Source organism: Daucus carota, chromosome 3 (genome assembly GCF_001625215.2).
Source record: "Daucus carota subsp. sativus chromosome 3, DH1 v3.0, whole genome shotgun sequence".
Classification (NCBI taxonomy): Eukaryota; Viridiplantae; Streptophyta; class Magnoliopsida; order Apiales; family Apiaceae; genus Daucus; species Daucus carota.
The window spans coordinates 36,761,764-36,772,679 of record NC_030383.2 but is presented as its reverse complement, the minus strand read 5'-3'; the positions used below and the strand labels follow the sequence as shown (position 1 = coordinate 36,772,679).

General features: G+C 39.0%; 1 protein-coding gene and 1 non-coding gene across 2 annotated transcripts; one reads left to right on the top strand and one right to left on the bottom strand.

The window, feature by feature from the left end:
- Window positions 1-2,383: 2,383 nt before the first annotated feature.
- Window positions 2,384-3,266, bottom strand: LOC135151520 (uncharacterized). Its single transcript, XM_064090006.1, has 3 exons — window positions 2,975-3,266; window positions 2,443-2,779; window positions 2,384-2,390 (listed from the first exon to the last, which is right to left on the bottom strand). Exons 1-3 carry the CDS (start codon window positions 3,264-3,266, stop codon window positions 2,384-2,386), a joined length of 636 nt encoding a protein of 211 aa, XP_063946076.1.
- Window positions 3,267-4,416: 1,150 nt separating this feature from the next.
- Window positions 4,417-4,523, top strand: LOC135151797 (small nucleolar RNA R71). The gene has a single exon (XR_010290716.1). It is a non-coding gene; the product is annotated as a small nucleolar RNA R71 (small nucleolar RNA).
- Window positions 4,524-10,916: the final 6,393 nt, after the last annotated feature.

Genomic DNA, 10,916 nt, shown 5'->3' with positions numbered 1-10,916 from the left:
TCTAAATTCAATCATCCACTCTCGCTTCAGAAAGAATTAACAAACAACTTAGAAGTTAGCTACTCTCCTAAGAAGAATAAGCATGGCTCATGCAAAGAAATCAACGTACGTCACAAGATCAAGTAATTAATATTCGATACTAGATTACATCGATAAATCCATTAGAATCCCATGAAGGCGGTTAGTTCATAATCGAACCAATCGACATCATGGGTTCTAATGAAAACATGATAGAATAAAGACAAGAATTAAATGGAATAAAAATGCTTGAATTAATAATAAAGAACACAACGTTACAGATTTGATGTTCACGATCTCGCTCGAAACTGTCACTTCCTCGCGTAGAACGATCCAATACAAAACTGATAATGTACTTCGATTACAAGAGAAAACTGATAATACGATTTTCTACGATACTAAAACTACTTCTATGCGGCTAGGGTTTTACACACGAGAAATAAAATACATTGACCAAGTCAACCGGGCCTCGACCGCTGCGAAAATCCACTAAAAAGCTGTAAAAATCGGCCCGGGGAAGTTCTGCTGGGCGCGGCCGCGCTAAACTAGCGCAGGCGCGCTAGTTGCAGCAGACTGTAGCGCGGGCGCGCTACAAGTTAGCGCGGGCGCGCTACTGTCTGTCATGGCAGCCTCGTTTCTTCGTCTCTCGCTCGTTCTCGCGTGCATGTCCTTCCTCGCTTCTAGTACCACTTCCGTAGGTGATCACGGTTGCATTTAGCATATGCAACAAGCCCTTTAAACCCCTAGATAGCTCTAGTGGACGAGTGTGCTCTCGTGAGGGTTTGTAGAAGATGTACCCACAAAATCCCAAGTCGCGGTGAATCAACAATTCTCTATTCTTGCAAATAATGCACCAAAACCAACCTAAAATGATAGAAAATCACTTCATCACCTCAACTCGTGACCTGCACAGAAAAACAATAAAAACACATCAAAAGACACTAAACACTTAAGTACAACCAACCAATTTAAGCGGAAATGAAGGCCTATAAGTGTGTATAAATACCACTTATCACACCCCCAAACTTAAACTGATGCTTGTCCTCAAGCGTCAAAGACACTAACAATAATACAATGCAATGCATGAATGCAACTACGTGATGAATGAGTGAACTATGAAGTAATTGCCTTGTCAATTATAATACCTCAGATTGTGCTAATGTTCTCAAATTTCACTTCTCTCGCTACCAAGTCAATTACTCTTCTATTTACAAGTGTGGAGTGCCAATGTGTGCAAGCATGCTCTTTTATTGAGACAAGACAAAAACTACTACTCCCACAGAATCCCAATCAAGAATCGTAAAAGTTTAAAACTAACACCCCGTCACTCAAGTCCAACTAAAAGCCAAGGTCCCAAAGAATGTCCACACCCTTCTATTTTATTCCTTATATTTTTTTCTTTTTATTGGTGATTAATTGCTCGGTCTAAGGTCAGAGCGCTTCGCAGTGTAAATGCGTTACGAACACCACCAGACTTCACACACCAATTATTCACTTTATTCTAGTGGTTTATTTAACTGTGCAATGGTTGAGATCCCTAAAGATTTATGCACTAGTACCCATGTAGCGAGCGTTGGGTCAACAATCCCAAACCACGAAGGGCTTTAGGTTGTTAGGCACAAAGTCCCCTCAGACTTAATTACTCGAGTACTAATGAGCTCAACCTAGTTAATTCTACCACTTATTTTTTTTTTTTTAGTGAATTTATTTACTACTATATTTTTTTTTCTCTTTTTTTTTTTTTCTTTTAGAAGGAATATCTACTCCTCAGTTCCCCCAAACTTAAGATTTACAGACCTAAGCTGAAGGGTGCTCAATTCGATCCTAGAATTCATGGAATTTCGTCTAAATCCTATCTCAAGAACATATGTGAATTACAATTTCCAACACAAGCAATTTCCAAGTACTAACCTAGCATTGCAATTGAAACTACTAATCAAGAACTACGCACATAACTCATCATAGGCAATTAACTTGGCTTAACTTCATAATTCATGCAAATGCTCGTGATACTAACTACGACAATTACTACTAAACATGTAAAAATAAAGAAAATATGAGAAAAATAGAAAAACGTGATAAATAATCAAAGCAAAATAAAAAAAACGTGAACTACATGAACTAATTAACACATGCAATAATAAACAAAATTATAATAATATGCTCTTCCTTAGATTACCACCCCCAAACTTAAAATTTTCAATGTCCTCATTGAAGGTGATAAAAAGGATCGAATGTACCTAGAAGTCGGGAGGATCACCCTCCTCGGGTGGAGGATCAGGTGGTGAATATACCATGCCATCTCCAAACACTAGCCAATCAACCTCAACACCAATGGCTCGAAAAGCACTCCCAAGAGCCTGAGTCAAATCCTTTGCAAAACGGCAGTGAATGTCATGCATGTCATCTATACGCCGAGTCAACCTCCTCAACTGCACATCACTTAAGTGATCAGGTGGTAGTTTGAGTTCGAAATTTGGAGCTTCTTCAATAGATGGTTTAAGATGCTCCTGAACATTTTTAAGCTCTGTTACTCCTTGAGACTCGAATGGAATATCAACCTTCCTCTTCCATGGAGATGTATTCAAGAACTGAAGTTGCTCTACTTCCTCTTCACCTCCGAATTCAGCTTCACCTGTTAGAACCCTTTCCAAGATGTCAGTTTTCAGCCTTGGGTCAATTTCTGGATGAGCTGCAGCTTCTATTGGCTCCACCTTAAAGCATTCTTCTTCGTCAGTTGGAAATTTCATTGCGTTGAACACTTTAAAAGTGACACTCTGATCTTGAACTCTCATTGTAAGCTCTCCCTTTTGCACATCGATCAAAGTTTGGCCTGTAGCTAAGAACGGCCTTCCCAAGATAATGGGAATCCTCTCATCCTCCTCAAAGTCTAGAATGACAAAATCAGCAGGGAAGATGAGCTTATCCACTTTAACCAAGACGTCTTCCACTATACCTCTCGGGTATGTGATGGACCGATCAGCCAGTTGTAAGTACATGTTTGTAGGTTTCGGCTCTGGCAGACCAAGTTTCTTGAAGACAGATAACGGCATCAGATTGATGCTAGCTCCCAAGTCACACAAGCACTTGTCGAAAGATATCTTTCCAATAGTACACGGGATTGTGAAACTTCCCGGATCCTTCAGCTTCGGAGGCAATTTCTGCTGCAACACCGCACTACACTCCTCGGTCAAAGCCACAGTCTCCAAGTCCTCAAGTTTGAGTTTCCGAGATAGAATACCTTTCATGAACTTAGCATAACTCGGCATTTGTTCTAGAGCCTCCGCGAACGGTATGTTGATTTGTAATTTCTTGAAAACCTCTAGAAATTTAGCGAATTGTTTGTCGAGCTTATGCTTCTGAAGTCTTTTCGGAAAAGGGGGAGGTGGATATACTTGCTTGACCCCATTATCAGATTTAGGACTAGACTTCTCAGCAGATTCCTTGCTTCCCTCCTCGTTGATTTCTTTCTTGTCAGCGTCAACAACAGTTTTTCCACTACCAGACTTAGATGAGAGCACGGGTGTTTCAACCTGTTGATCACTCTCTTCCTTGTTTTGCTCTGTTGCTGATTCTTTTTCCTTCGTAACCTTTCCGGACCTTAAGGTGACAGCCTGTACCTGTTCCTTCATCTCTTTCTTACCCGGATTGGCCTCGGTATCACTAGGAAGCGTTCCTTGTGGTCTGTTTATCAATGCGTTAGCAATCTGCCCAATCTGATTCTCCAAAGTTTTGATTGACACCGCTTGGCTTTTAATCATTAATTTCATCTCTTCCCATTCAGATCTTTCGTTGGAAGACTGTCCAGCCACCCCATGATTTTGTTGCTGGAATCCGGGTGGATGGAATTGCTGCTTCGGTGCAAACTGTTGTTGAAAACCAGAAGGGTTGAAAGGTCTAGCTCCTTGCTGCTGAAACTGTTGTTGCTGTTGTGGCATGAAGTTCTGATTATTGCTCCAGCTGAAATTCGGATGATTCCGATTATTGGGATGATAAGTGGCCGGAGCTGGCTGTTGAGATTGCTGAAAATTGCTCACAAACTGAGCTGACTCGCTAGATATGGCACACTGATCAGTGGAATGTGTACCCGCACAAAGCTCGCAAACAATAGGCGGTGGCTGAATCCCCAAGTTAGCTAAGGAATCCACCTTCATAGTAAGAGCCTTAAGTTGAGCAATCAAGGCTGTAGACGTGTCAAGATCAAGAACTCCGGCTACCTTCCCTTGAGTAAGTCTTTGAGTAGGGTTCTGATATTCATTAGCAGCCATCATTTCAATAAGATCATAAGCTTCTTCATAACTTTTAGCCCATAGCGCACCTCCAGAAGCAGCATCAAGCATAGGTCTGGATTGAGGTCCAAGACCATTATAGAAACAGTTTATTTGCATCCAATCCGGCATGCCATGATGGGGACACTTCCTTAGCATCTCCTTATATCGCTCCCAGGCTTCACAGAATGTTTCTCCTGATTGTTGAGAGAATTGAGATAGAGCATTTCGTAATGCAGCAGTCTTTGCCATGGGGAAGAATTTAGTGAGAAATTTCTGAGCTAGATCTTCCCATGTAGTAATCGAACCAGATGGTAAAGAATGTAACCATCCCTTAGCCTTATCTCTCAGTGAAAATGGAAAAAGCCTTAGCTTCACAGCATCATCAGAGACTTCATTAAATTTGAAAGTGTCACAGATCTCTATAAAATTACGTATATGCATATTAGGGTCTTCAGTAGGAGAACCCCCATACTGTACCGAGTTCTGGACCATTTGAATAGTTCCTGGTTTGATTTCAAAGGCTTTGGCTGCGATTGCAGGCCTGACAATGCTTGACTGGATATCATCGATCTTTGGCATAGAGAAATCCTTCAATGCCTTACTGTCTGGTTGTGCTTCAGGTTCCGTCATTGTTTCAGAATCAGAAGAAGAAGAAGAAGATGAATCAATTGCTTCCTTACGAGCTTTAGAACGTGTTAGCATAAACGCGACCCAAGTACCTGAAATAAAGAAAAAGAAAGAAAAGTGAGAAGAGAATAGAATCCTAGTCAGTGAATTTTAATGCACACTGATGACAAGTACATAAACTAATTAATTAACACCGAGTCCCCGGCAGCGGCGCCAAAAACTTGTTCGGTGAAATCTACACGCAAGCGCACGTGATCACAAGTAATATATTAAGTTCGTTCCCACAGAGACTGGTGAATTAAGAATACGCACCTATGCAACAATGTATGATCAATTTTCACTGCCAAGACAATTAACAAGGATGGTTTCTTTTATACTAATGACTAAAATTACTAATCAAATTCAGAATAGGAAAACACATGGGACTCTAATTTCATTATCGAATTCATCTAGAATTGAAATTACTGATTAACATGCGACTGTTGATCCTAATCAGACAACACGAAAGTAATACATGCCAACTCTCGTTGCACACGTATCATACCAATCAAAATCCGCAATTAAGACAGAAATCTCATGGACACCAACAAAGCTTAGACCCTATATCTCTATAGCGGTAGTGTAAGCAGAGAGGTTTAATAGCAAGTCGTCTATCGTGATTACACAGGGTGATAAAAATAGTTCAAGTCTACCACAAATTATGTTTCATTCACATAATCCTATGTTTACATGGCATAGTTCTAAATTCAATCATCCACTCTCGCTTCAGAAAGAATTAACAAACAACTTAGAAGTTAGCTACTCTCCTAAGAAGAATAAGCACGGCTCATGCAAAGAAATCAACGTACGTCACAAGATCAAGTAATTAATATTCGATACTAGATTACATCGATAAATCCATTAGAATCCCATGAAGGCGGTTAGTTCATAATCGAACCAATCGACATCATGGGTTCTAATGAAAACATGATAGAATAAAGACAAGAATTAAATGGAATAAAAATGCTTGAATTAATAATAAAGAACACAACGTTACAGATTTGATGTTCACGATCTCGCTCGAAACTGTCACTTCCTCGCGTAGAACGATCCAATACAAAACTGATAATGTACTTCGATTACAAGAGAAAACTGATAATACGATTTTCTACGATACTAAAACTACTTCTATGCGGCTAGGGTTTTACACACGAGAAATAAAATACATTGACCAAGTCAACCGGGCCTCGACCGCTGCGAAAATCCACTAAAAAGCTGTAAAAATCGGCCCGGGGAAGTTCTGCTGGGCGCGGCCGCGCTAAACTAGCGCAGGCGCGCTAGTTGCAGCAGACTGTAGCGCGGGCGCGCTACAAGTTAGCGCGGGCGCGCTACTGTCTGTCATGGCAGCCTCGTTTCTTCGTTTCTCGCTCGTTCTCGCGTGCATGTCCTTCCTCGCTTCTAGTACCACTTCCGTAGGTGATCACGGTTGCATTTAGCATATGCAACAAGCCCTTTAAACCCCTAGATAGCTCTAGTGGACGAGTGTGCTCTCGTGAGGGTTTGTAGAAGATGTACCCACAAAATCCCAAGTCGCGGTGAATCAACAATTCTCTATTCTTGCAAATAATGCACCAAAACCAACCTAAAATGATAGAAAATCACTTCATCACCTCAACTCGTGACCTGCACAGAAAAACAATAAAAACACATCAAAAGACACTAAACACTTAAGTACAACCAACCAATTTAAGCGGAAATGAAGGCCTATAAGTGTGTATAAATACCACTTATCAATGGGCGGCATGTATACCTTCCAATATTTCTCGAATAGAATACTTCAATTCAATATTCGTGTCTGGTTTGACTTCTAGGCAGTGGAGGAGTCACATCGGTCTCACTTAATACCCATAAGCCTTAGAAATCGCCCCAAATCAGAGATAAAGAAAATCCGTATCTATTCGTATTAATTTAAGAAGTTTGTTCCAGTAATATCTATAACATTCTAGACACCATAAATTACATGCCACGATGGGTGACGTATACATAATTTATATTCGCCTTTATGTTAAATTACATACAAACAATGATGGAGACCATGGGATTTAATACCATATTAACTCCCTCTCCCACTTAGAATTTACTTTGAGGATTTTAATCTAGATGCATCGCCCTATGTTATTTCTTCGAAGTCCACATGCATACTATCATGGTTATAGCAACATAAAGAACACATAAAGAACACATAACATGGCAGCATACTAGCATGATTAAAGCATTAATTAAAAACATCCCTATGTCCATGTCATTCTAGCATGCGAAGGGTTAGTATCACATGGCATAACAACACAAACAAGAAACACATAATAACAATAATCAATAATCATAATAAAGCACATCCACTATTATGGCCCCGGAAAAATCAGCTTCGAATTCATCCTTCGTCAGAATCCAGATCTGTCCAGAAAATTTCGAGAGCCCGTTTGGAGGCCTAAACGGCCTCAGAATGCCTCGAAAAATCCCGAAAAACACCTTCGAAATCACCTCAACCAGGGTTCCTGGGCTGTGGCTAGCTTCGTCTCGTTCTGCCGTCTCCGAAAAGTGCTCATTCGCCCAAATCGGACATCGTATGCAAAAGTTACGCCCAAAACAGTGCAGCACCCCCGAAACCCTAATCGCAGCAGCGGAAGATCCTTGTTTCTTGCAGCCCCGTTGATCAAACAATTACATACTAATTGTACAGACGAACCAGCCTATTCTATTACATCAGATCATAATCTAAAACAATTACAAATTGAATTACAAGATTAAACTATCACGATCAACCCTCGTGATTTACAACAGCCACGATAAACCACGTGGAATCCAAACATAACAGAATAATTAAAACACGGCCATAATAGTGGACAACGACCTGCATCACAGAATCACTATATACATGCATATATAATCATGACATGGAATACATATCATAAATCGCAGAACCGCAACCTCGCTCTGATACCATTGTAGGAACAATCGGACCTTGGCCCTGCGTTTTATGATACTTATTAAAAGTTCGAACAGAATATTAACCTTAATCGCTACGGCGCAAGCGATTCAAATCCACGTCTTCTACTGTATTCCTTGATTCTCCTTGGACGAAGTGTGGCCTTCGATCTCCCAAGGTGTGCCTCTCCTTAAAGCTCCGAAAACCCAAAACCCTAGCTGTCTCCTTGAGAAAAACGTCTGCCTCTCTCTGACTCTAGGATTAATTCATTTTTGGTGTGTCTTTCAGCTTTAGGAGAACGAGAATATATATAGGCTACAGCAGGGATCATGGATCATTAGGTCAGGCCTTCCAATGACATTCCGGGCCAGGCCCAATGTCATTAAATATTAATTCTATCCACTAAAGAACTAATATTTGCACTACCTTTCCTAATTCCGTAAATTAATTATTTAATTCGGCTCCCATATTAATTGCTTATAAATTCCCCATGTTTAAGATATCACATGTCCATTAATTAAATTAATTTCTGACAATTAATTTAATCAATATCTTTTATCCTTGATCATCCACTCAACCTTATAATTATGCAAGAACAAATCTGCCTGCAGGACTAAAGCATAATTATCTTTATGAGCTTTCAAGAGGACATCATCACCCGAATATATTTTTCGGACACGGTTTCCTTTTATAGTCAATATTCCACTCTGTATATAATGTCATTGCCCAATACATAAATTCGTAATTTAAAATAAATTACTTAATTTATGAGTCAAGGCATGTGTATTAAATACAAGTGTCAATCACTATATCCGGATTAAGAACTTAAGCATTAATAACATCATAGAATCTTAGTTCTTTATTGTCAGAATTAAAGAAACAATTATTCTACTATTTTGATCCCGTTCAATATACACAAAGTATATAAGTATTATTCAATAGTCAAGATAAACTATTTCCAAATAATACTTCAGCCGTTCCAGTAGTTTGTCTAACACCACCTCGACTGTGAACCCTTATTATATTATATAAGGAGTCTGACAATCTAATCTTCTGCTATCCCATTTGATACTAGATTGTCTACAATATATAATATACAGACAATGTGAAAACATGCATTCAAGATCCTCAAATAACTTTTATATACTTCAAACGAATATTTCAGTATAACCCTAACAAAGCCTTGCTTTGTTTCTGGTGACAACTCCATTCTCATCCATTTTGTTTCTGAATACCCACTTTGTGCCTACAATTGTTCTATTCTTAGGCTTGGGTACTAGCTTCCATACTTTGTTTCTCTCAAATTGATTTAATTCTTCTTGCATGGCAAGAACCCAATCAGCATCTTTGAGAGCATCTTCAATTACTTTAGGTTCATCCTGTGAAAGAAATGCACTGTATAGACATTCATCTTGAGTAGCTCTTCTGGTTTGTACAGAAATTCATCTTGAGCATCTTCAATTACTTTAGGTTCATCCTGTGAAAGAAATTCAAAAGGATGATCCCTAGTCCATTTTCTTTGAGGTGGAAGTGATTGTCTTGATGATGTAGCTTCATTGTTGTAGTTCAGATTGCCATGTTGAAAAGCTCCCCCTAAATCTGATATCTCATTATTCCCGGATTGATTGGAATTTTGAGACAATATTTCAACTGATGAATCCAGAGGAGTTTCAACTGATGCTTCAGCTGAGTTTTCGATGGCTGTTGTCTCATCCATTGAAGGCTCATCAGTTGGAATATTAATTCCAAGATTGACTCCAGCATTTTGAACATGATCATCACAATCATCATCACTGTCATATAAATCACCTTCACCTTCATTTTCAAATCTGAGATTGTCATGAAATCCTTCATCTGACAGACCTTGAATCTTTTTATCATCAGCTACTACATGGATTGATTCCATAACAATGTTGGTTCTCAGATTCTAAACTCTAAATGATTTTCCATTAGAGTATCCAACAAAAATAGCTTCATCTGCTTTGGCTTCAAATTTCCCAAGATTTTCACCTTGATTTCTTAGAATATAGCACTTGCATCCAAAAACATGAAGAAAGCTAATTGAAGGCTTCTTCCCTTTAAACAGTTGAAAGGGAGTTTGACTTTGAGATTTGGTTATCAATATTATATTTTGAGTAAAGCATGTAGTGTTCACAGCCTCAGCCCAGAAATAGGTTGGGAATTGAGCTTCATTAATCATGGTTCTAGCAGCTTCTATTAGTGTTCTGTTCTTCCTTTCCACTACTCCATTTTGATGTGGAGTTCTTGGTGTAGAGAACTCATGAGTAATTCCTTTTTCCTCACAAAATTCTTTCATCACCGAATTCTTGAATTCTGTTCCATTGTCACTTCTGATCCTCTCAACTTTGACATCTGGATTGTTGTTTAATGCCTTGATATGATTGATAATGAATTTTCCAGCTTCATCCTTAGAATGTAGGAACAAAGTCCAAGTAAATTTTGAGAAATCATCAACAATCACTAGGCAATATCTTTTCTTTGAAATTGACATAATGTTGACTGGTCCAAACAAATCCATATGCAAAAGTTGAAGAGGCTTCACAATTGATGAAAGAACTTTGCTTTTGAAAGAGTTTCTCTTTTGTTTTCCTTGCTGACATGCTCCACACAAACCATCTTTGGAAAATTCCAACTTTGGAATTCCTCTAACCTGATCTTTCTTTACCAACTCGTTTATTGTCTTGAAATTTAAATGAGACAATCTTTTGTGCCATAGCCAGCTATCATCTGAGCTTGCTTTGCTGAGAAAGCAAGTGATGGAATTAGATTTAACAGTATTGAAATCAGCTACATACACATTCCCTTTTCTTTGTCCAATTAGTACCACATTGCTGTCATCTCCTTTGGTGACAACACGGGTTGCAGGAGTGAAATTGACCTTAAAACCTTTGTCACAAAGTTGACTGATGGTAAGCAAATTATGCTTAAGACCAGACACTAATGCAATTTCATCAATGATGACATTCTCTTTTGCTATCAAGCTATATCCCATAGTATACCCTTTGCTGTCATCT

Excerpts from the sequence above, each read along its gene's own strand:
- LOC135151520 (XM_064090006.1), bottom strand. The coding sequence starts at position 3,266 with ATGAAAGGTATTCTATCTCGGAAACTCAAACTTGAGGACTTGGAGACT. Across the intron at positions 2,780-2,974 it reads GTCCATCACATACCCGAGAG|TGTTCAACGCAATGAAATTT; the intron begins GTATAGTGGAAG and ends TCACTTTTAAAG.